This window comes from Amblyomma maculatum, chromosome 2 (assembly GCF_055883805.1).
Source record: "Amblyomma maculatum isolate TAMU_Amacu chromosome 2, ASM5588380v1, whole genome shotgun sequence".
Classification (NCBI taxonomy): Eukaryota; Metazoa; Arthropoda; class Arachnida; order Ixodida; family Ixodidae; genus Amblyomma; species Amblyomma maculatum.
In genome coordinates, this window is record NC_139345.1 from 100,405,964 (window position 1) to 100,431,801 (window position 25,838).

The 25,838-nt window shown below is 46.2% G+C and overlaps 1 protein-coding gene and 1 long non-coding RNA gene across 19 annotated transcripts in view; one reads left to right on the forward strand and one right to left on the reverse strand.

Moving 5' to 3' along the window:
- The window catches only part of LOC146199400 (uncharacterized), a 269,488-nt gene that overhangs the window by 4,543 nt on the left and 239,107 nt on the right, over nt 1-25,838 (reverse strand). For 15 of the 18 annotated variants that reach the window (XM_084594862.1, XM_084594861.1, XM_084594859.1 and 12 more), the window contains 9 exons: nt 25,194-25,421; nt 23,708-23,974; nt 22,216-22,654; nt 18,433-18,882; nt 17,493-17,689; nt 16,584-16,748; nt 10,961-11,117; nt 3,860-4,082; nt 1,393-2,399 (listed from right to left, as the gene is read on the reverse strand). In XM_084594862.1, coding sequence (XP_084450988.1) covers nt 1,393-2,399; nt 3,860-4,082; nt 10,961-11,117; nt 16,584-16,748; nt 17,493-17,689; nt 18,433-18,882; nt 22,216-22,654; nt 23,708-23,974; nt 25,194-25,421 — 3,133 coding nt within the window. The remainder of the gene's footprint in view (nt 1-1,392; nt 2,400-3,859; nt 4,083-10,960; nt 11,118-16,583; nt 16,749-17,492; nt 17,690-18,432; nt 18,883-22,215; nt 22,655-23,707; nt 23,975-25,193; nt 25,422-25,838) is intronic. The other 3 variants (XM_084594875.1, XM_084594877.1, XM_084594866.1) reach the window with 1 other exon arrangement.
- On the forward strand, nt 7,047-7,832 carry LOC146199401 (uncharacterized). Its single transcript, XR_014705070.1, has 2 exons — nt 7,047-7,269; nt 7,690-7,832. It is a non-coding gene; the product is annotated as an uncharacterized LOC146199401 (long non-coding RNA).

The following is a 25,838-nucleotide window of genomic DNA, read 5'->3' on the forward strand; positions in this document are numbered from 1 at the left end:
GCCCCAACGGCTGCGTTTCGATGGAGGCGAAACGGAGTAGTATCCATGTGCTGTGCGATGTCAGTGCACGTTAAAGAACCCCAGGTGGTCGAAATTTCCGGAGTCCTCCACTACGGCGTCTTTCATAGCCTGACTCGCTTTGGGACGTTAAACCCCACAAACCAAACCAACCAGATTTATTTATTTTATTTTTTTTTTTGTGAGAGCCGTCCACCCTTGTCGTCATGCTGGATATGCGGCATAGCGTAGCTATGGCGGCTGCAGAAATTAAAGGCAGTTTTGTTTTTGTTTTGTTGCGAAAGTCGTCCATCCTTGCATCTATGAATCAATGAAAGCACTTTGTCAGCTGCGATCATGAAACCGGCTCCTAGCATTGTTCGCTTCAAACGGCATTTGCAGCTATCATGCTTTCCAATGGTTTTGTGGCAGTGGACTCTGCCCGCCCCAAGCTAGGAGTGAAAACTGAACCAGGCTTGAGCAATCAAGCCATCATGGGCACTCTGCCAAGTTTGCTCCCTGCCACCACAGGAACCAACATCACAAAGTACAGTCAAACAATAAACACCCCCTACATTATCGCTGCGCAGCATATTGGCGTGCTGCCAATAAATGAGTTGTGGACGCAATGACCGAAACGGAGGAACGCGCCGCTGACTAACGTTTTCTTTTTTTCTTTTCAAATTCTTGGCGGCAAAAGTGGAGGGTGGGTTCGTTATGCGAGTGGGTTAATTACACGACATATATGGCATCATTTTTAATGACCCTGTATATCGAATTATCGATATATCAAACTATATCGAACTATTTCGTGATCCCCTTCGAGTTCAATATACATATATGGGTTTGACTGCATTTGCTTCGAAGCCTGAAGCGAATGCATATTGCATTATTCGCCTTGATGATTGAACGTTTTAATATCAATACAGCCCTAGTTAAATGGCATGAATTTTGACTAGTATTCTCTCTCTGAATCAGTGACAAGAGTTGCACAATGCCAACAGAACAAATGGCAAGAGAGATTGAGTAGACGAGAAGTGCAGTGACCAGTAGTTGTGCATACTGCATGGCAGAAGTCCACCTAAAGGTCGTTTGTCTGCTTGGCCATAGGCAAGGCCAGTGTGCGGAAGAACAACACAGCTTTAATTAACTTGAGCAGTATGATGGCAAGCTATGTGTATGGATTTTAAGGTTGCAAAAGTTAAAGCACCCATGATAGCAAGTTGCCACACAGTTTGCACGTTCAAAGTTCAGAAAAAAATTAAAGCAATGCTTCATACTAAGCTCTCAGTAGGTACTGAATAATTAGCCAAGCTCTAATAATGAATAATATGTTGCATATGCAGATGTTGCTCATTACCATTTCTTCCATAACGTCTTAATGAAAGCACTCACCGGAGGGCACTGACCGCACTGCCAGCTCCACTTTGTGAAGAAGCACAGGCGTTGGAGGCACGCATGCTGCTAGCCGCCACTTGTGCACCAGGTGCTGCATGCGGTGGAGGGCCACCAGGGCCTGCACCGCTGATCGAAAGCGGAATCTTGCCGACACAGGGTGCGACGATGCGAAGCCCGATGATCCATCAGCCGACGAATGGGACGACGAGCCTGAGGGCAGGGGAACCTCGTCGACTGAGCCTTGCCGCCCTCGCGACTGGTAGGCCAGCAGGTGCTGGAAGTGGCCACGGCCACTAGAGGAATCGGCGGCATGCAAGCGGAAGCCCTGTTGCTTGGGGTGTGCATCGTCCTCGCTAGACGTTGCTATGCCATCAATGTGGTGCAAGGGCGGGGATGACGGAGGCTGTCGCCGGGTGCCAGCCATCAGTCGCAGGGCCATGTCTTCAGTGGCCTGGAAGCCCTGGAGGAGGCTGAGCAGGTACTGCTTCTGGTAGACAAGAGCCTTACGCAAGCTGTCAGCCTTGCGGTACTTCCAGTACAGCTTGTGCAGCAGGCGACAGGTGCCGGGTGACGGAGTGCCGTCTGCCGCTGGTCGGCTCAGGAGGTCCTGGCTCAGCGCCAGTTGCCGCAGCCGCGAGATCTCCTCTTCTGCCTTCAGCAGCGATTGGCTCAGGCTCAGTTTCTCCTGGGCACACGTGTAGTGGCTGCTGCGACTGGCAGCGTCCTCTCCGTCAAATTGCACAGAGCTGTCCAGGAGAGTTGCGCTTGACGGGGGTCCTCCACGCATCCTCTCTATGTCGCTGATCTGTACCTGTCGTGGAGTAGACGGTGCGAAGGAGCTTGCTTTGAGTTCGCGGATGAGTCGCAAGTCCTGTTGGTGAGTCATGGCACCGTGGCACCTCTCCAACTCCAGGGTGGCTTGCAGCTGGTTAAAGTGCGCCCGTTCAGCGTTGACTGCATTCAGCATGTTCTGTGCGTGTAGTTTCTCTACCTCCAAAGAACTCCTGTGGAAGAAAATGGCCAACGACCTCTGTTTTCAAAACAGCTTTTTGTTTAAATCACAAAAGTGCTTTTACTTTTTACTCACTGCTCTAACACCACCCAGTAAAAATGCATCAAACCATGTTGCTCAAGTCTCCAGTTGTCATATAAAGCGTGCCTGTTCTCTATTTGATGCTTGCTAATACAGTAAAATCTTGTTAATTCGAACATCACGAGACCGGGAAAAAGGTTTGCATTATCCGCTGTTCGAATTATCGAATGGCCTAAAAAAAACTGATAAGGATCATTTGTACTATGGTAAATGTACTGTATTTAGTCGCATATTGAACTCACTAGCATAATGAATCCACGCAGCCCGGATATGTGCCTACGAATCTGACAAAAAAAAAAAAAAAAAGGATAATAATAATAAAAAAAAGGCGTCGGTCGTTAGCGGGTTTCTTTGTTTCGCGCTGTCATGGTCCACAACACAGTTGCGGTTTACCTTTTCACTTTAGCTCCAGCAGGGGGAAGGGGGGGAGCGAACTTGGCAAAGTGAAGTGCCAGCGCTTGTCCGGTTGTGCAAGCCTCCTTTTCAGCATGTTCGCTTTATCATGCTATGAACAACTGGGGAAGGCGCCGTCTACTGTCACTCCAATCATTGGAACGCGCGATAGCAGCAAGCGGCTTTTGAAACGTCATGATTGCGGCTGACTCGCGTGCTTCCGTTGACGACTGATGGGTGGAAGGATGGACGGATGTCGAAAAAAAAAAAAAAAAGAAAAAAAAAAAAGTGCTCGTCTGAGATCATAGCCTTTCATGGGCGTTGGCTAGGACCGACAGGGCTGGAATTAACGAGTACTTAGTTGCGAGCTACGGAGGTTGTGCAGAAGAGAGAGCAGGCAGCCGCCGCTGCGAACACTGACCTTGTCGCGGCCGCCATCCCCTCCTTCCAATGCAGCCGGCCGCTGTGCCGGTTATGGCGCCATTCAGGTTTTACCCACTTTTTCATGGTTTTACCTTGGTTCTATCTTCTGTCCCCGTTTTGGACGTGCACAGCCTCTAATTATGCCTTCCTATTGCGGAGCTGTTTCTTTACTTTTTTTTTTTTTTTTTTGCCGCGTGATGTGCGCTAAGCCGCCCAGATGCGGCGGCCCATAGTTCGAATTATCCATAGCAGAACTGACTCGCGTTCGAATTAACGCGCTTTTTAATACGCAGATCTCTATGGAGCTTGGCCGGACCAAGTAGTGCAGTTCGAATTATTTGAAAATTCGAATTATTGAGGTTTGAATTAACGAGCTTTCACAGTCTTCTATTCAAATGCAGCAAGCTTCCACTGACCTGAACATGACAAAAGTAAACTTTAACCACGCATCCATGAGGGCTGCAAGAACACGTTCTGGTGCAGTCCCTAGCAAACAAGCCAGGGTGCTAAGGTGAAAAGAGGAAGGAGAAACGAGGGTAAGGGAAGTGTACTCACTTAAAGTGCAGGACTTCTTGCTTGAGGGAGAGTATCTGGCGATTAGCGTCGGCAAGGTCAGCCCGGCAGTTGGCTAGTGCCATTTCCAGTTCCAGGCATGAGGATCGCTGGCTGTTGAGCTGTGTGAGCAGCTCCAGCGTCTTGGCCTGCTCGGCATCCAGTCGCTGCTTGAGCTCCTCCGCTCGTGACCGTTCCTGCCGCAGCTGGCAATCTAGCCCTTCCACTTGGGAAAGGAGAAACACAGCAGTTGATCAGAAAGGACAATGCTAGTTAAAATTTTCACTGACCGACCATACAACTTTTGCACTAGGAGGCCTCAGAAGGAAACTTGGTGCAGGTGGCAAAAACTGTTGTGTCACGCGAAAAATAAGTGATAAATTTGTGCACGCTGCTGATAAGCAGCTAAGACACTGCATCAGCAACTCTTGTAACAAGATGCGAGTCAGCTCAACTTGTTAAGCGAAGCGGTATATAAACCAAGCATTAAAGAAAAATGTGTGGTACAGAACTGCAATGAGATCAACAAGCCAATTACTATTTACATTGCATTGCCTTGCATGCCAATCTCAAAAAGCGAAACTGCACTAGCCTCCAAATAAATGCACCGCAGAAGGATAAGAAGCAAGGTACTGAATTTCTTTTGGCATTATTCTGTCCAGACTTAACAGTTTGTGATAAGGGGACATAAGGATTCTTCAGTGTGTAGTGTTCCTCGATGAATTCCTTATAATGACTATCCTACATTTCTGGATTACTTTCCCATTTTTTTTTTCTCAAAATGATGATAGGGATGCAAGTGTGCATATCGTGTTCCGTGTAGAAAAAAAATTAGCCCCATAAAAATATTTCGAGGCCAGAATTCTGCAAGTTTTGGAGCTGAACACATATCAGTGAAATTTAGTAGGCATGCAAATTTCATCATTCTGCACCAAGAAATGAAATTCTGGTGTGTGTGGTGGTGGTGAGATGCATCACACATCATGATGCATCTTAGTACCACCATGAAAAGGAGAGATCAAGAAGATCAGAACTTCTGTAGGTTGCAAGGCCGCATTTTTCTGACAGAAAGCAAAATCATAACGGGTGATTAACAAGGCAAATGCAGGAATAAACGTACAGTCGAACCCTGCAATAAAGAAACTGCCTGGGAAGGAAGTCTTTTTTGTTCTCATGAGAATTTCGCTGTTGCAAAAATGGTCGAAAATGGACACATAAGCACACTACGTCCGAGAACAAAAATTTAATGAAAAAAGTAGCTTATTTTGCCCTGCTTCGTCTTGCTGTGCATGAGTTTCATGACTCTGGCCTTGCAGTTTTATAGGCTTTTTATGGCTTTGCTGCCATTGTGGATGCCAAGGGAATTCCGTGTGACGTCGAAAGTATCGTTGCTATTGCTTTGTGTTGGGTTTAATGGCATATAAGCAATTGAGGCTATTATGCGCCAAACACGAGATGTATTGTGTTTATGTTAGGAATACGAACTACAGATATCAAGGACATTACAACTTGTTTAGGAGCATTGCTTCTTTAAGAGAATTTAAAAACACTGGATGTATCGACAATGCATCTTCTCCGAGGAGCAAGGCAGGGTGAAATGCAATTTGCTCTCTGTAGAAGTGTGTAAAATATTTTTCTCTCAGTTTCTCGAACTTTATGCAGGAGAATAAAATGTGGTTTATAGTGACTTCTTTTTCACATCCTTCACATATCGGCCTTTCTTTTTTCCTAAGAATGAAGCTGTGCGTCAGATGGGCATGTTCGATACGGAGGCGACAAAATTATTTCAAATAAGCGCTTCTGATGGTTACACGACTTCCATTCCTCGAGGTTTGGTTTGATGGCATGCAGTTTGTTGTTTGCTTCATTGTCCCATGAAGCTTGCCATTTTCTTCTCAGCTCTGTTTGTACAAATTTTTTTGCACCCCGATATGGTATACTTTTTTTCTGAATTTCTACATTGCAGGCAGCTGCAGCAATTGCATTGGCTCTCTCATTGCCTCTGATCCCTATGTGGCTTGGTATCCAGCAGAACTTTATTTCCTGCCCCCGTGTTTCTGCTGAAATTATGGTATGTATTATGTCTCTCACTAAGGGCTCTACTGCTTTACTGCGATTTAGAGCTGTAAGCACTGAGGGAATCAATGAAGATTATGCTCTTTTCTATGTTTTTTTTCAGTATCAAGCACACCACGCGAGCTTGCTTGCTCTTCTTGCGCTCGGCTTTTGCCAGCCTTGTCGTCACTCTCTCTCTTTGTATGCACTGTCGATGATAGCGTTGTCACTGAACTCCTCATGCACGGTTAAGTCAGCAATGAATGCAGACTTCTCCTGAAGAGTGAAATACAGTCGAACCCGGCTATATCGAACTCGAAAGGGATCGCGAAATAGTTCGATATATCGATAATTCGATATACAGAAATCGGCTTGTGACGGTACCCTAGCAAAAAAGACCAATAGGGTGCGTTATTGGTTTTATAAGAATAGGTATTGGTTCTGTAGGTATTCTATGTGTTTTATCTGCATTTCTATGAGACTTATTCAGAAACTCATAAATCTTATAGACTGGTACATATTTGTCCTATAGGCAATAGTATTGGTTTCATAGGTTTATCGGTGGGTTGTATAAGAAAAGTATCAGACCAGTGCAGAAACCCATACATCTTATAGGCTGATACATGCTTGTCTTGTAGACTACTACATATTGGTTCATGTGTCTGATACATCAGTATGCCTTTGTTTATGGGTCTTGCATGCAGGATCAGTACGTTGGAGATTTTAGGTCTTTGTCATTGTTTCCTTTTCCATCTCGGACACATCCCCAAAACTCACGCATTCATCCCGTTTATTGAGTGTTGCCGTAACGTACAATATTAGCCGCAATAACAATTGAGAGCGCTGCGCGCGGTCTCAACAAACTACGTACGGTTGGAGCCGCAAGACGCTGTTGCTACTGGATCACTGAATGGAGATGGGAAAGCACGCGGATATAGCACGGTTCTGTCGGGGCCCAGCTCAGTCACAATCACCTATACATGTAGAGAGGCGCGCGTCCAAGCAACTGCAACGCTGCAACCGCCGCCGAAGCGAGAGGAGTCGACATCGAGCACGCGACGAGTATGGCTCGAGCTGCCGACGCGGTAGCGCGATGCCGGCGGCGCTTCGCAGCGGAGAGGTAGGTTTTCTTTCTCTCACTCCCACTCCCGCGCAAGCGTTCCCGTGCTGGCCTCTCTCATCCTCCTTTCCACCTCTCCTCTGGGCGCGCATGCGCAGCTCCGTAGAGGCATTGGCGCTGGCGCGATCGCTGATCGGGCGGCAGTTCGGTCGGTGCCCTGTGTTTATAAGTTTTCGCCAATTTTCGGGGTGCTTCTCGAGGATATCAACGTTCCAGCGCACGTTCAGCTTTTGATCAGGTGCGTGTGCATCACTTGCAACTTCGGGCTGACGTTTATACTTTGTCAGTGTATGATGTGGCTTTGCGTTGCAGAATGCCGTTGCCTGCACGCCAACAAAGGAATTTGAATCGCGCGGTGGGATATAACGCAGCGCCGAGTTTGAAAGTTGTCGGCACGACTTCTTGAAAGTATTGATGGAATGTCATGCGCACTGTGTTCAAGTGGCAGAACCTGTGGTGAGGCGCAAGGCGGAATGTTGGTTCAGCAGCTACCTCGGCGTTCAGTAATGGCGGCGCCTCTCTAACTGCCTCCGCATGAATACGCGCGCAATCGCGGTTGCCGGTATATGTGTGGACCGATTTTTTGAAGTCATGGTGGTGTCGCGTTCTTGAAATCGCTTATTTTTCAAGCTGTAACGCAATTTTTTATTTCTTTCAGGTGCCTTAGCATTCGAGAGACTACATCATCGGGCCGAAATCCGCAATCTTGGAATCGAGGGCTACCTGGATGCAGTCAATGTTTGGATTATGTGCCAGTATGCGTTGCCGCTGTCATTGTGGATTAAAATGTGTATACATGCACCTGCTGCGTAACTCATCCCTAGAAAATGGAACATAGCTGCCCTCTCCTTTCAGGTGTCCGGAGAGGTAAAACACCCGCAGCTACTCGATGAGACCAATATTCCATAGGGCCTACAAAACCAATAGGAAGCCTACTGGTTTTGTAGGTCTATCAGATTATTGACAGCTATGGGTGTACTAGCATTACAGACCTATCAGTTTATCAGATGCCATAGGACCGATAAAACCATAGCTTATACGACCAGTAAACAATTGACCTATAAAACCAATACTCCAGTAGACCTATAAAACCAATCGGCTAGGATACCAATAAGACCAATACTCTGGCAGACCTATAAAACCAATATCAATAATCTGATAGGCTATTAGTTTTCTATCGGATTTTTTTGCTAGGGTACTTACGATGCGAAAAAACGATACCGTATTTGTTGCGTAATCAACCCACTCGCATAATGAACCCACCCTCCACTTTTGCACCCAAGAATTTAAAAATAAAAAATAAAAATGCGTTAAGGCCAGCTCGCTCACATGCAAGTGACTGAGCGATCTCAGCGACGAGCAGCAGCGACAGAGCGAAAATTTTTAATCTTGTTGGAACTGCGTCCCTCTCGCCGCTCGAGCCACAGCGGCAGCTCAAAACAAGGTTTTTGTGTCACCGCGGCGGCAGAAATCGCGAGCATTTTCGCTTGCATGTCGATGGCGTGCGTCAGTCCGTTTCGGTCGTCTCATCCACAGCTCATTGGCAGCGTGCCAAGATGCTGCGCAGCGATAACGTCAGGGCGCGTTTATTTTTTGATAGCTCCTGCGGTGGCGGGGAGCGAACTTGGCAGAGTGCCCGTGATGGCTTGATTGCACAAGCCTGGTTCGATTTATCACGCCGCGCTTGGGGCGGGCGTCATGATAGCAGCAGCTGACCGCATGCTTTTGCTGATTCATACATGCAAGGAGAAACGATAAAAAATATATACAGTCGAACCCGGTTATATCGAACTCGGACATATCGAATTCTGGTTATATCGAACTCACGGAATATCCCCTTGAAAATCCCATGTAAAAGTATAGGAAAGCCGCGTCAATATCGAACTCAATTTTGCCGGTCGTTCAATATATCGAACTCCGCACTACGCACTGGAAAGTGTACCTTCCCCAAAGACGATCGCATCACTCTTGGCCGTTTGCCGCGTGACGTTTTCAAGCCACGCGAAGGAATGAGAAGGGACAGTTCTGGACAGCGCCGCGCCCATTCGCCAAAGGCGCGCGCATCTGCAGTTATCGTTTCCCGCGCGCCTTGCAAGCCATGTGCGTGAGTGTGCCCATTCTTTTGCCGAGCTCTCTCCTTCAGCACGCGCTACGCATGCGCCAAGCCAGCTCAGCTCGTTTTCAGACAGACGTGGGACGCTTTCTCCAGCGTGTGTTGCGAACCCTCTGCGCGCGGCGGCTGACGTGGCTATGGCACCTGCGGACGTTAAGAAACGGCAGCTCTCCGTTTTTTTTTTCCTTTTTCTTTTTTTTCTTTTTTTTGCAAGAGTCATTCTTTCTTATCGTTGTGCTGTACGCGCGACGTAGCGTAAGATATGGCGGCTGCGGACGTTAAGAAGCAGCAGGCTTTTTTTTTTTTTTTTTTAATAAGCGTGATAAATCGAACCAGGCTTGTGCAATCAATCCATTACGGGCACTCTGCCAGGTTCGCTCCCCACCACCGGAGGAGCTATAAAAAGATAAATACGCCCTGACGTTATCGCTGCGCAACATCTTGGCGCGCTGCCAAGAAATGAGCTGTGGATGAGATGACTGAAACGGAGTGACGCGCGCCATCGGCATGCAAGCGAAAACGCTTGCGATTTTCTGCCACAGCAACACAGAAACCTTGTTTTGAGTTGCCGCGGTGGCTCGAGCGGCGAGCGGGACGCAGTTCCAACAAGTTGGAAATTTTTCGCTCTGTCGCTGCCGAGAGTCGCTGAGGTCGCTCAATCGCTTGCATATGAGCGAGCTGGCCTTAAAGCATTTTTTTTTTTCAAATTCTCGGGCGCAAAAGTGGAGAGAGGGTTCATTATGCGAGTGGGTTGATTACGCGGCAAATACGGTATCGTTTTTTCGCATCGTAAGTGCCGTCACAAGCCAATTTCTGTATATCGAATTATCGATATATCGAACTTTTTCGCGATCCCCTACGAGTTCGATATATCCGGATTCGACAGTATATATATATAAAAAATAAACATCCCCGCAAAAAAAAAAAAGAAAAAAAAAAAAGAAATCCTGCTGCTTACCGTCCGCAGCCACCATATCTTGCGCTAGGCCGCGCGTACAGCACAACGATAAGAAAGGATGACTCTCGCAAAAAAAAAAAAAAGGGGAGAGAGTTGCCGCTTCTTAACATCCGCAGGTGCCATAGCCACGTCCGCCGCTGCACGCAGAGGGTTCGCAACACATGCTGGAGAAAGCGTCCGACGTCTGTCTGAAAACGGGCTGAGCTGGCTTGGCGCATGCGTTGCGCGTGCTGAAGGAGAGAGATAGCTCGGCAAAAGAATGGTCACACCCACGCACATGGCTTGCAAACGTCGTGTTGGCGCGCAGGAAACGACAACTGCAGATGCGCACGCCTTGGGGAATGGGCGCGGCGCTGCCCAGACCAGCCGTCGCCGAACTGTCCCCTCTCATTCCTTCCGCGTGTGGCTTGAAAACGTCACGTGGCAAACGGCCAAGGGTGATGCGATCGTTTTTGGCGAAAGCACACTTTCCAGTGCGTGGTGCGGAGTTCGATATATCGAACGACCGGTGAAATTGAGTCCGATATATGACGCGGCTTTCCTATACTTTTACATGGGATTTTCAAGGGGATATTTCGTGAGTTCGATATTACCGAAATTCGATATATCCGGGTTCAATATAACCGGGTTCGACTTTACTATCGCTTTTTAACAGGTGGCAGACAGTGAGGTCATATACTCGCAAACAGTGCCTGCAAACAGTGACAGCAGGCACTGTTTGCGGCCAGCGGCTCGGGTTGTGTCACGTGATGGATGTGTCACATGACCAAGCTGTTGCACAAAAAGCTACATGACTGTGCTAAAGGTGGTTACATTTCAAGCACGAATAAAGGAAATACTTTTGACTGCCACATGTACCTTTAGCCCTGAGTTTCAGCTCCTTCTGGTCCTGCTGTGCCCTGGCCCGCTCCATTTGCTCCTGGAGCTCGTCCAGTGCCTTCTTGTGGCCCAGCCGCTCTTCCTTCAGCAGTGAACGCAGCTGCTCCATTTCATCTGTCACAGCCAAGGCAGCAACCTGAATGAGAGAAGAAAACATTCACGACCAGTTGTAAAGCAAGCACCCAACTACCACTTTCTATGATGTGCCTTCTTCCATTTTTAGTTTTGAGTCCTTTACGTTCAGTGAATATCCATCATTCTCCCTTGCCCATCTCGACATTCTCCGCTGAGTTCTGCCTTTTGTGCTTGTCTATGTTGTTCCCCTCTTTCGAGCTTGTGTTTGCTATAGGTAAGGTATTTGAGATACTAGCATAAATATGTATCATGTACAGGCACTGTATTTTTTTTAAGTAGCAAGCACTTCTTTCATTATTCTTTGCAATGACATGATGAGCACAACTTTGGCTCTCTTATGTCTGCCACTAACTTCTCAAGGTCTTGGCTGACAAAGGTCAGCAGGCTCACAAACACTGCAAGTCTTACTTATCCTGTGCGGAACTGCAACCGTCCTACTATGTTACTCAAAACTATTTACTTTAGTTCTATACACATTACAACTGAATGCTTGAGTGTTCCTTCCTTTACTTCTTAAACTATTTGAAGCCATGCAGGCCAAAGCTTTGAGAGTGTGCCTTGGTCTTCCAAAGAACACTTCCACAGTGGGCACTCTGGCGGAGAGCAGACGTCTATCTGTAACCGTGCTGATACCGCAGGAGCTGCTTCGCGCCCAGCTGCGCTTTGCACGTGAACCTACCCACCCGTTTTCAGAGGAAAGTATGACATCACTCTCCCATCTACTGCCAGCGCAATATCAACGCGCAGTACCGTCATCTTTCCCACTATGGAGGTTTGCTTCATGGCAAATTTGGACAACTATACCTGGCATCAAAAGAAAAGCCCACACTCCAGGACCCGCACTTAAATACTTCGCCCTTGAGCACATCTGTGCACGCTACAGTCATCATTGCCACATCGATACTGATGGCTCTGTCACAGCTATTTCTTCATCCATCGGCGTGTGGATACCATCAATGCACACCACAATCTCGGCAACACTCAGTCATCGCACTTCAACTGTGGCTACTGAGTTAACAGCTCTGAGAGAAGCAATTATATATATTCTACAACAACACCCTGCAGCATGGGTTATTTTCAGCGATTGTCGCGCTGCACTACAATTGCTTAAATCATCAAGAATTCAGGAAGAGCTTGTCATTGACATAAATAAGCTACACACAGAGGCCTATGACCTGAGTCACAGCATTGTGCTACAGTGGTTACCTGCCCACTGCGGCATCGCGGGCAATGACTTCGCCGACGCCGCTGCAAAAGAACTAAAAGATTCCACAAGGACAATTTCAGTACCATTCTCACGAAGAGATGCAGCAAGACTTGTAGCAACTGAATCATGGCGATTGCAACGCTCTCTGTGGTGTGACCCGAACCATCAATATCGACCTCTGCACCGAATAGATCCCACTTGCGTCTTTCGAATTCCTCACAATCTGAACAGGTGGCATCGAAACTGTCTACACCGAATCCGCTTGAATGTGTCATACACAAACTACTTCCTAGATAAAATAGGCATAGCAAGCAGGCCTCTGTGCTCTACATGTGATGTGCGTGAAAATTTTGAACATTTGGTAACCTCCTGTCAACGGTTTACTGCACATCGCAGGACACTGCGCAATAATTTAAGCTTACCTAAAGACACAACCTTGCGCCTTGAACATGTCCTGGGTCCTTGGTGCGACGGATCGTCTGCTGCGCGAGCTACCAAGGCCTTACTAACTTTTCTGAAGGACACAGGGTTGATTAATACCCTTTAAAACTCATCTGTGTGTGATTATGTGTGTGTGAAAGTTAACTTTTCTTAAAGACACAGGGTTGATCAATACCCTTTAAAACTCATCTGTGTGTGATTATGTGCGTGTGAAAGTGTGCGACACCGATTCTCTTTTTTTTCTCATTTATTTCCCCTTCCCCTCCCACACTCTGTCACCCTCATCCCTCAACCCTCATCAGGAGTAGCATGCTAGGCTTTCCACCAGGCAGACATCTCCTGTTGCCATTAAAATATATCTCTCTCTCTCTTCCTTCACTTCTTCACTCAATCCTGGGGCAAAGCCGATGTGATCCACTGCTGTTCGCTTTAGGAACAGACGTAAAAACAAGAGGCCAGGACCCAGAATGTGAATTAGAAAACACTCTGATAGCTCGGTGCAGAATTTTACATGCCAGACCCTTGGCTTGCACCTCAATACAGCCGCCGACAGATTTTTTAAACTCTGTGGAGCATGAGAAATGGTCAAAATAATTGACTAGTTCAACAATAACACTTGCTGCAAAAAACTGCTTTCAAAAATTGCTACCCTCATCAATTCTCATGTTCTGTTCAAGTAATAATGTTGTAGATGTGCACGATCATAAGGAATTTTACGAATCTAATAATCTTGTTATTCAATTTGTATTTGATTCGAAAAACTGGTACTCGAAATTTTTTAATTTGAGAATTACCGAATACACCAAATATTTTCCAACTGACAGTACTGCATGTTTTGGAGCAGGGTCTACTGCTACCGCGTTGCACAGCAAAAAGGGTTGTGGAGGTCTTCCCGACAGTGTGCACAAAGTGAAGCACTTGACCAAATACGAGAAAAAAACGTCATTCTCACTTCGGAAAAAATAGGACGTTCTCAAATGCAGGCAGCCACCGTGCTCATCAGATAAAATTACTGCGATGCAAACAGCGTTTGGCAGTTTTTTCAGGCCCATTCGATAATTCGAGCTTTTCGTTAATTCTAACATATTTTATGATCCCTCAAAGCAAAATTAACGAGAATTTACTCCATTCAGCAGCAATATAACAGCTCCACCCAGTTTCGTACAGGTCTCCATCCTGTGCAGTAAACCGGTATATATAGAATCCTGTACAAAACTTATACTGGATTTTTCAGTGCGGCACATACTTCCCTGCAATTTGAGTTCAATTTTATTTGAAAATATCACGTGAATTCTAAAATAAACAAGAAAAAAATGTTTGCTATATTTTAATTTTCTATTTATTTTCAGTGATCAGATACTGTATCTTATACGCCCCATGCAACGCCCATGGGGGCACTACTGAAAGCCGCCTAGCGGTCGTTTGTTTAAAAGTCTTTCCGGGATATGAGTTGCCGTGGTTCAAGTGTCGCTGTGCGAATTTCTGACGTCAGCGGCGCCGTTTTTTTTTTTTTCAGCTCCCGTCCATTTCTTTCGAAGTGGACTGAAGCATAAAGTTTAGGTACCCCTTTGTGTAGGAGCAAAAACATTGATGATGGTGCAGTCATCAGGGAAAAAAATGTGTACACATGCCAGGTGCCTCATACAAACAAGCGCTATATCACCAGCTGAAATGTTGGGCTCCGCTTTATTAAGGGTATGCTGCATCGGCTGATCAATTACTTCAACGAAATATTCGCTGCTTTTCGTTTTTTCATTTACCCTGACTCTTCGCTTTGCAAGCTAATTTGGTTTGGTTTGTGGGGTTTAACGTCCCAAAGCGACTCAGGCTATGAGAGACGCCGTAGTGGAGGACTCCGGAAATTTCGACCACCTGGGGTTCTTTAACGTGCACTGACATCGCACAGCACACGGGCGTCTTGCTTTTCGCCTCCAGCGAAAAGCGGCCGCCGAGGCCGGGATTCGATCCCGCGTCCTTGGGAACAGTAGTCGAGCGCCGTAACCACTGCGCCACCCCGGTGCAAGCTAATTTCATATGTGCTCATGTTGATGCGCCTCACCCCAATATATGCCATGTTTAAAGCATCGATTAGCCATGGCAATGTATTGAATTGTGGCAATGACATGTTTCATAGAATATACAGTCGGAAATGGGTGAAATAAGAAAAAGTGAGCGCTAACAACCATCTACGCTTCATAAAGCTCATGCGCTTAGGTAGAGAGGAAAATATTTAGAGGTACAGCTGTCAACAAGCACTGAGGCCATTAAATGCATGTACCATGTGCTTGGAGCACCGTTTCATTCATTAAATCTTGTATCTGGCACTCAATATATTTTACTTTGCTCTCAGCACTTATGAAATGACTTGAAAAATTAAGCACCCCAAAATATGCAGCACTGTAATAAATAAATGAACTATTACAGGTTTACGCAGCAACCAACATGTACCTAACAACGAATGGTAACAATTGTCAGGAAATTCACAATGATGCGGCAATTATGTTTCGAGTGATTTGGCTTGTTAACAAAAAGTGAACTCAAACTGCACGCTTTCGGTCATACTGCTTGCCGAGCCAGGACGAGAATGCAATCTCCAGCGCGCTTTTACAGCCTTTCAACCTTTACCAAAGGAAAACCATTTGCTGGAGAAGACCCATTAGCTTGTTTCGTAGTGCACTGGCAGCAGATGCTGTTTATGCAACAATGAAAACGCTGTGAGGGAACGAGTTCATGACACGACGACTGCATAGAAACACATGGCTAGCAGAAGACGTGGCCGGCTCCACTCCCGGATGTACTTATGAACTTCGCCACCAGCGCCGTGGCTGTCGTTTTGCACGCTGCCTATATTAAAAGGCATTTTTTTTTCTTATACTTCCACTCGATTTGTATTAGATAATTACAGTATTTGCACACCCCTATTAGGCAGCATTCAAGCCAGAGTCTAGGCTTTTTTTCAGACTCTGTGAAGCAGACTTGAGGAACACCTTGCATATGTGTATCAGGCGAAACAAGCACTTTGTTTCAGAGGGCAACGATGGCTGCAAAGGCCGAGAAACGAAACGACTGGAAGAAGCGAGATTAAGCAAGTGCCTTGGGCTGCTCCCCACTCTGATTATTTCCATATCTGTTCTGCATCACATGTGACGCCGTCTATAATGTGGTAGATGCTCCCGCCTTCTGATAGTGAATCTGATTGTGCGCCTTTCTTTGTAAATCACCGTAGTGGCAATGAAAAGAGTGCCACTAGATCGAGCGGCAACAAAGAGGAAAAAAATAGCCAAGCTTATACATATAAGGCAGTTTCTTTGATTGGCTCAGGTTAAATCCAAGGTGTGCCTACCGCAGTACTGAAGAGCCAGTTCCTTGTGACAGAGATTCGCCCACTCAAGCCGATGGTGGGTAAAGAAAAAAATCTCTGGTCACAAAAATGAAGTCCAAAGCATTGCTGATGATGCTTATTTTAGTCAGAAAAATTGAACTTCTGGACTCCACATGGTTGGAAATATTGGTTGTCAACGCGTACATGTTCCTATGAGGTTCCTCAGTAAAGCTTGTAATAGTGTGCAAGTTCAAATCATTGGGGACCAAAAGATGAGTCAGCTGCTTTATGTTTTTAGATGTGCAGTGTCAAAATATGTTGCAGGAGACCTAGTTGCAGGAAATGCCATAGGAAGGCGATAGGTGCAAGGCAGAATGGAAAAGAACTGATGAAAGATATATGAGGTGCAGAGATAAATACTGTTGACGTGTGAAATACATGTTTTGCATCACTACAGAAGCATAATATTTCTGCTACAGTATACATATACCACTTACTGCTTTGACAGTAGATGACGAGTGGTCAGATGCCACTGCCATATGATTGCTGCGGTCAGGTGAAGGCGTCAGGTGCCGCTGCAGCAGCTGCCGTTCCGTCATGGACAGCATCTGTGAAGAAGTGGAGAGTGCATTGTGATGCAGTCTCGAAGAGTAAGGATCGGCCTGAAACAAGATACCGATGCAAATGCAGTGACACAGTGTTATCCTGCTCAGACGTACAACAGCAATTCGTTTATGTAGTTTCTTCACATGTGAATAGGTGCACATTTGTTGCAAGAATTTAACAGGACATCATGCTATTTTCCATTTCACTCATGGCATCGCAGGATTAAGGTGCCAAATATTTAAAAATTATTGCACATCAAAGGTGTTGCCTCTACCCGAACCTCAGTGATATGAAAACAATTGATATGAATTTCCTAAATTTTTTCTAATAACGTGCACTTCATACGAAGTGCAAAATTTTAGATGTTAGAAACTCTCTTGTGTCACTACAGATGATGTGAAGAAGCGAGTCACAACTGCAACAACTGCGTCCTCGAGCACTAAGATGACCAACTAGTCACTTCGTACACACGAGGAGCAGTGAGCTAAATACAGCTGTGTAGCTCGCATACCAGCGATTCTGCGACTCCTAGTTGTACTGAATACAAAAGAAACAGTGAGCAGCGGCTTGTGGCCCGCTCGCTGATAACGTGATCCCCAGTTCCACTTCATGCTGTTCCCCAGAACAACCGAGTCCAGACTGATTATCAATGCCAATGTTCCTGAAATTTCTAATCATCAGCTTGCATTTCCATCAGCTTGCATTTCCATATTCTAAGATCTAGAACGGACACAAGCATCCGATAAGCTGACAGATATCTATGGCAGTGGCTCAAAAGGCTTCTGTAATGGCCAACTTACATGCAGGCCATCGCGGTATATCTTGGCAAGCAGGTCTCGCAGAGCTGGTGAGAGTGCAGAGTCCTGGGAGCTGCCACTTTCCTCCAGGGTGCCAGCCGAGACAAAGCTCGAGCTGCTTCCATTATCTGAAGACGGAGTGCCCCCACGAGAACGCAGCACAGCAGCCATCTTGTGAGCCCTCAGCTTCAGTTTGGCTCCTGAGGGGCACACGGTTGGACATGTAGTCATGTGTCGACATTATGTGCTCCGATGGAAATGCATTCATAATCCCAATGGATGCAGTCATCAATAACATACTATTACCAGTGCACTGGCAAATGCTGTTCTTTGTCAGTTTTGAGTCTCGGCCGTATATTGCGACCCACATTTTGTTTTGTCTTTTATAAATCTGGCAAAGGTAGTGCTGCATGAAAAGCACCACTAGCAGGAATTTCGGAACAATATACTTTGCGATTTCACGAATATTGTATTTTTTGATTGTATAAAACCAAAGAACAAACATATCGGATTCGTATAGGAAATTTACAAAAATCTCGCGCTCAAAAAACAAAAAACAAAATTCACATTCCACACTCCAGTCATACTTTGATCATAAGTATGACAGGAAGTGCATTCTGAAACCTTGCTTGATGTCTCCTACAGAATTTCCACAGATTATTTGTTTTCAATCTGCCCGATTTAAAATTTTCCTCAGAAGAAAATGAGGGGTCTTAATCATGACGTCGCTTTGGAAACATACTATGTGAGGGCAAGGAAATGGCAGGGTTGATAAATGTACAAGATACAATATCTTTTTTGGCAAATGGGGTGACTTTCGCTACTTCAAAACTTCTGATCTGCTCACATCTGCAAAGACGTGATGGTGATTAACACGGTTGCTGCAATGAACGTGACCCACCCTGGTGCGCGTGGCAGTTGAAATAAGGTTGATAAAACTTACTGTCTAGCTCTTCCCGAAGGGCCTCCACCTCGCGCAGATGCTCGGTGCGAAGGGCCTGTATCTGCTGTGCATGATCCTCCCGCAGCCGCCACGCCAACTGCTCCTGTAGCAGCGAAAGTCGTCCTTTCTCCGTTTCCAATTGTGCACGCAAGGTCGCCTCTGTCCTCCGCATCTGCTCCCGGTGGGCAGCGTCACGCTGCACTGCCTCTTCCTGGGCCCTCCGCAGGGCCTCTGAGAGCTCATCCCGCTCCCTCTGAAAGCCTGCCTCAGTGGAGAGCACGCGCTGATCAGCACGGGCTGCTAGAAGCTGCTCTTTCTCCTCCAGCATTTGGGACATCTCGGTTTTCAGGCGTGTCAACTCTGCCTGGTGCTCCTGCTCAAGGCGTGCGATGAACTCTCCGTCATTGGTCGAACCGGTTAGTTCTCCTCGGGTACTGGCGCTGCCTGCGGCTGATAGAGGCAAAGGAGCCTATTTTTGAGAAACGGGCTGTGTGTGCCCCCTTTTAATTAAAATAAGTTCTGTGTATGTTGTTTAAGTGTTTCCAGAGAGCTTTGCAATTTAACGGCATCTGCCTCGCAATACTTGGCATTGCAAGAATGAAGTGACTGGAATGGTGAAGTATGAAAATAGCTGCATGAGGAACTGCTGGTCATGTAATTTGGGAGAATCAATACTGGCTACTCCCAGTTGTTGGCAGCATAATATTGATTTAACGCTGCTTTCCTAAAATGAAACGAGCATGCCTGCAATTGATTAACGGCAATTTTAATCCTTACATAATTGGTTCATACACGTTATGTACAGAATGTGTGTATAAAACGTGTCTGCCGTGACTGTGTCACTTACGTCGAGTATAACTGCGCTGGACTAATGCAGGTCTCAATTAGTACCCATTAATTAATTGTGATTATATCCTGCTTTACCCCACATTATTAAGTCATATATCACTGGATAGCTCATGTCGAGTATAACTGTAGTAAACAAAGCATATGCCTTAATTATTGTTAATTAGTCAACTGCAATTAAAGAATGAGCTTAACGATACAACATCGTCATATACTGCTGGACAGCCTACACCCAGTACGACTGTAGTACATTAATTGCAGGGCTTAGTTAATACCAACCAATTAGTTAACTGTGATTAAAAATTGAACTTTACACTACAGCATCGTCATATTGTTGAAAGGCCTCGGAGGAGGGATGAAATGGGAATGGACACATGAAGCGGCATCGTAGATTTGGACTTTACAGCAACCTAGACAGAAGGTAAGAGATATACTTGAAAGGAAGCTTGAAAACCCACTAAAATGAAAGCATTCCAAGAAATAATTTTGTTTTTGGTGTCTCACCACGAACGAACACGAGAGAAGCACAAAATGCCGCATTTAGAAAGCAAACTGACTGACACCCTTGTAAATCTCTCCCGTACATTTGTACACTCCCGGCAATACACGCTGCTTCCATTTCGCAGTCTCGGGTGTCTCTCTTGGAGTCGTTGACATCCATACAACATACATGTGCACATAAGAAACACACACAGGCTGGCACGTGTGCGCTCCCTTCTGGTTCAGGACAGCGTGTGAAAACTGCCAGGTAAGTTAGCGTTGCATCTAAATGTAAAAATATTAGTGCAGCAACTTAGAGAGGGAAGGAAGCGAGGGCAGAAGTCGATGAGCGCACGGTGTATGCCTTCTTTTTTTCTCTTATCATGTGCTGCCTTGTCTGGGAATTTCAGAAAAGTAACGGGCCCTGTTTGCTTAGACCAGATCTTTTAGCTCGTGTTTTAGTCTGCCATTGACCGACTCCATAGTATCACGGAGAGAAGAAAGGAACTCCTCTTAACTTGGATACCCGCACGCTTTCAAAGTGATCTAGTAGGTAGGGATAATAAAGTGATACGTTTGCTGTCCTTTTCTCTACCGTTATTAGGTGCAGTGGCAAATTTGCAAACCACGGCGCCCCCATTAACGTAATTTGTAACTCAACTTGGTAAATTACGAGAACATAAAAAAATCAAAGCAAAATAAATACAAAATTCATACTATTAACAGAGCCGCTAGGTTCCACAGCAAGTCAAGTCGTCGTGTTGAGCTCTCGCACGAGCCGCTGTAACACCTGAGGTAGCCGGCAAATGCACCGGCACGCCGAGGCCTAGTTCAACTGCAGCATCACTCACTGCATGGCGCTTTGAAGTTTTTGAACTAAAGCGGGTTCTAGTAACATTGCCGACTGCTGCGTGAGAGTCTGAGAGGTAGTCTAGTGGTTTTCATGGCAATGTGCATTCCTGGTTTATGTCCATGTTTTTACTTGCAGCATGCCGAAACTGCACAATCCTCATTGGCTTTTCACTGTTAGTGGGTAAAGCCTGCTCACCAACTTCACTGCATTTTCTGATTTTTAGCAATCATTTTTTCCTTTAGGACGGGGGAAGGATACGTCATTTAAGAAGGGACATGGGTCTTAAAACTATTTTTTTTTGTTTATTCCCCAATTTTACGAGACTTCACAGAACTGATAAGTTTTTGTGCTAATTTAAAATATGCAAATATTTTCCTTCTAGGACAATTAGTTCTAGGGATATCAGGGAATTACTGGTATTGTCTGCTCAAACAGTAGGGGAAATAAAATGGTCATCAAAAATAAATTTTTAATATACAGGTACATACTACGAACTGTAAGGAATGCAATGTTCGAGGCACTTATTCTTTTATTTTCAGTGCTAAAATTTATGTATTTTACGTAGAAGTTCTTATAGTACAGTATAGTATTGTATGACTATGAGTGCCAAGTTCAGTGGGCTGCTAAATCTCTAATTTAAGCTCAATTTTAGAACTGTTTCCAAAATTGCATTGCTTACATTTTATAGTTAATATTTCTACCTGTATATTGTTAATATACAGGTAGATACCTGTATATTAACAGTAAATTTCTCATGATCATTTTTTTTCCCCATTGTTTGAGCAGACAATAGCAATAATAATCTAACACCACAGAACTAACTGCCTTAGAAAGAAATTCTTGCATATATGAAATCAGCAGAAAAACACTTGACAATTCTGTGACATTTCATCAAATTCAGGCAATAAATAACAAAACTAGACTCAAGACCCACGTCTCCACTCAATAGCTCGACCTTACAATAATTGAAAATTTCTTTTGGGTGCAACCGCACTTACTAACACTAAGCATGGGTTGCATACTCCCGACATCATGACAGTGCCTCGCCGCACTCATTGTGAGTAGTGAGCATGGTTGCGCGGCTGTAAATTCATCTCATCAGGCATAAGCGGATCTGAATGAATGTAGTTCTAGTATTGCTTCACACAATTTACGTTCACTTTCAATTATATGAATTTTTCGCGACTTCGTGAGATTCATCTCAATGCTATGCTGCTGTAATAATTTTATTGTTATCTCATACTCTGACGTCGACTAGGACGAAGCAATGGCATGCATTTTAGCAAGTTTCTTGCAGAAAATACTCTTGGAAGCTCTTGGCAAAAAACATAACAGCTAAAGACATAAGTTTTCCTGCAAATCTAATAATTTCAACATCATTAACTAAAATTTTTGGGCTAAGACCCTGTTTTCAAGAACTTCGCTTCTGACATTTCAGAATCCTTTCTCACCTTTGTTATACACAAACACCGTACGCACGTGCCGTGGCACGCACATGCAACTCCGCAGCAATCAACCCAAACTGCACAATACCTCCTGCTGAGTCACCTACTACGCTACGCTTGCTGGAAAGGCACATGTTAAGCTGTTGTCTGCACACTCACCTATTGATGCTGTTGCTCCATGCTTGCCCGCCCACTGCCGTTCCACTGCCTTTTTCAGTACAGCCACTTCAGCTTCGTGCATTTTGCAAAGCCGGGTCACTTCTTCTGCAATGCGCTGATTCACTAAGCTGCGGATTTCCTCCTGGCTCCACGGTGAGCCATCCCCGGATTCCCTCTCAGACGTCTGCTGCCACGCATCACGGTTAAGCTCCATCTCTCTGTCGTGGACCTCCTGAAGTGCTGCCTTTTCTGCTTCAGCTGTTTTCCTCAGTGTGGCCAGTTCTTCCGCATGTTTGTTGGTGAGATCTCCGCGCAGTTTTTCAAGGGAACGTTGCAGTTCGTCTGCGTGCGCCTGCCTCAGTTGTCGCTTCTCCTCGGCAAATTCTTGCCTGAGGGCATCCACTGTGTTTTGGTGCCTTGCATCCAGTGCAGCTGTTTCCTGCACCATCAAATTGGGGCGGCCACTCATCACGAATATATCGCTGAAGTGAGATACAGTCAATCCTGAATATATCGAACTTAAAAGCGACCGCAAAATATCGTTAATTTGATATATAAAACATGCCATGAGATGAGCTCCCCTGTAACACAGAAGTGTCAATACAGTGTATCCAAGCTAGCGGCACGCTTCCTGCGGCGGTATGCTGAATGCAGATTACTGGCAGCCCACTGCTCACCTCACACAAGGCGACCCACAAGGCTCACGTAAGTGCACCTGCTCGCCAAGCCTCATTTCACGCCAGGTGCCAAAAAGAAGCATACCCCCATTTGTTAATCCATCTACGTGAGCGCTGAGTAATTTGGTAGAGTCAGATAGGAGCGTCGAAGCTCGCATTGCTCGCACCTAGTGTCTAGTGCCGTGTGGAGCATGTGCCGCGGGATTGGGTTTCACCTTAAAACCGCTGCGGATGGTGTTTGGGGAAACGCCACTGATTACTACAACGTGTGCAGTTATGTTACTGGCACACTATAAACGCTATAATGACTATGTTAAGATAGGATACAACTGATTTCTCTGTCTCCTTCAGCATCGATACAGGGCATGCGGCAACTGCCACAAGCCTTTAGTCAGCTAGGCTGGCGACCTCAAGTGCACTGAACTCTGGCTTTCCCACATGACATTGATGTCGCATTAAAAACAAGCCCACCAGACAGAAGGTTTACTTTCAAGCGGACTCGACGTTCACCTCGTCGAGAGGCCTTACAGCGTTAACACAGTCAGCAGGTCCCCAGGTTATGCACCCGCCTGGCTCTGAGCATGAAAAATTATCTTAATGGCGCCATTAGGAGAAGCATACCTTGCAGTAGTGCAGTGTGCAGTTTGATGTATCGAATGTTCCGCTTGAGCTGGAGTTCGAACAACGGGAACACGGCCCCTATACTTTTACATGACTTTCTAGGGAATACTCTGAGAGTTCGATATAAAGAATAATTCGATATACTCAGGCCGGCCATTGATCGCACAACCAGTGCTGTCAGAGGAGGAACGTACCTGTTCAAGGTATGAAGCCATCTCCTTCTCAAGGTCTGTGCGGTTCCATGTACGCAGGCGGGCGTGCAGTTGGCATTGGCGCTCCAGGTCGGCCGTGCGCTGGGCCTGTGCCTGCTCCAGGCGCTGCCGCTCGGCCTCCAGGCGGCCCCGCCAAGTCTCCTCCAGCAGACGGATCTCCTCATGGTGCCTGCTCTGCTGTTGCTCCCGCTCGACCGACACCGCCTTGTTCAGGGCAGCCGCTGCCTCGTCCTTAGGCACGCTCCGCGACTGCATGCAGGTGGAATGGAGGTCGCAGCAGTACTCAAGTTGCGAGTATCCACTAGGAACATATTCACACGCGTGATGAATGAATGGAGTAGTGATTGGAAATGAAGAGCTCATAAAATGCCTAAGGCCCAAAATTTTGTTAGTGAAGTGGTGTGAAGACATTAAATTGTGGCAAATACTGATGCTGCAAATGCAGTGTTGCCTATAGAAATCATCAGAATTGAGGCCAGAGAAATGGAAAGTTTTCAAACCAGTCTATGCCAGAATGATATGTTGCATGCCTACCGAACTTGGTGGATATAATCAAGAGAGAAAGAGCAAAACTTAGAATACCAGTTCGAAGTGCCACATGATCACCGTGGTGAGCCTGAACTTGTACTCTCACAAACAGAAACTGACCACATCTCTAGATCTTCACACTGTGGGGATTCACAATCCCCTGCCCCCATTTTAACAGCCGTGTAATTAACATGCGAGATTACGCGGGCTGTTAAGGAGAACCGCGGGGAGAGGGCACACTGGCCACCCCTCACCGCCTCCCAGTTTCCCGCAGCGACGCCGCCATGGTGCTGTGGGTTTCCCTCCCTCCTCCCGGCCTAACCGGGACACCTTCTCTCCCCGATCCCAGTGCTTTTTGGTGGTTGAGCGCGCACACGCGCGGTTCATGATTTCCGCCGAGGAGACCACCGCTGTCATCGAGAATCGCCCAGTCACCGTACGTGCCTACCGTAACGAGCTGTGAGCGCGAAGCCACACCAGGTGAGCAGGCTGTCCCTCTCACCTCCCTGCATGTGCTTCCCAATTAGGTGGTTTATTTTACCTCGTACGCGAGCGGGACGTTTGCTCGCTACGGCCGTTAAATTTGAGTGTTGTGCATTGCCATGCACTCGAGCACAATAAACTCTGCTCGAGTACGTAACTCGGTGTTTGTCCCCTTTGGCCCGAACCCGCTGCAGCAGCGACTTCTCCCACTGCGGGTTGGAGGTCACAGCTCTGTCTGTCAGGGCTGCACATCGGGGTTAAAAGACAACTGAACTGTAGCGTCTAGCCCCCCCCCCCCCCCCCCCCCTTCGCATTTTTGAGAGAATAACCCCCCTAACACCCAGTATTTTGGTCCGTTACTTGTGTTAATCTGAGAGTTTCTGCAATAAACTTCTTGCCTTCTTATCTGTTTATGCCAAAGATCGCTTTGGCTTGGCTTGGCTTGGCTACTGCTTACCAAGGCGTCCCTGAGTGCGAGGACCTCAGTGCGGAGCGCCTCCTGAGACTTGGCATGTAGCTGCTGGGCCTCGTGCAGTCGTAGCCGCAGCCGCTTCACGTCAGCTTCTCGTGCCTCCTGTGCCCGAGCCAGGTCCTGCTTGAGATGCTCCCTCAGCTCACTCAAATTGCGCTCCCGTGCCACCAACTCTTCTTGTAATGAGCAAATTTTATCACGCAGTGGAGACACCTACAAAGAATAAATATTCTCATCACTTTTTAGTTTGGAAATCAACCCTCCTCTATCTATTCTCTGTTTTGCAAGGGGCACACCTGAAAGTTATGAAACAGGAAACTCAACATATGCTGCAAAATAAATTATCTATATTGTTAAACTGGTCTGACAGGCTTAATAGAGTTTGAAAGAATCACCCACAAACAAATATGTTACTATTTACAGTTTAACTCCATACCACTTTATACTTTGGGTAACTCCCGCATCCTTGGGCACAGAAATCGAGTGCCCTAACCACTGCACTACTGTGGCGAGGCAGAGTTGTGAAGAAGAACTGGTAATATGAGTTCAGCAGCTCAGCATCTAAGCATGGCACAATCAAAAGGTATGGTCATCATAAATTATCTGCTGTGATTTTAGGTGAATCCTCGA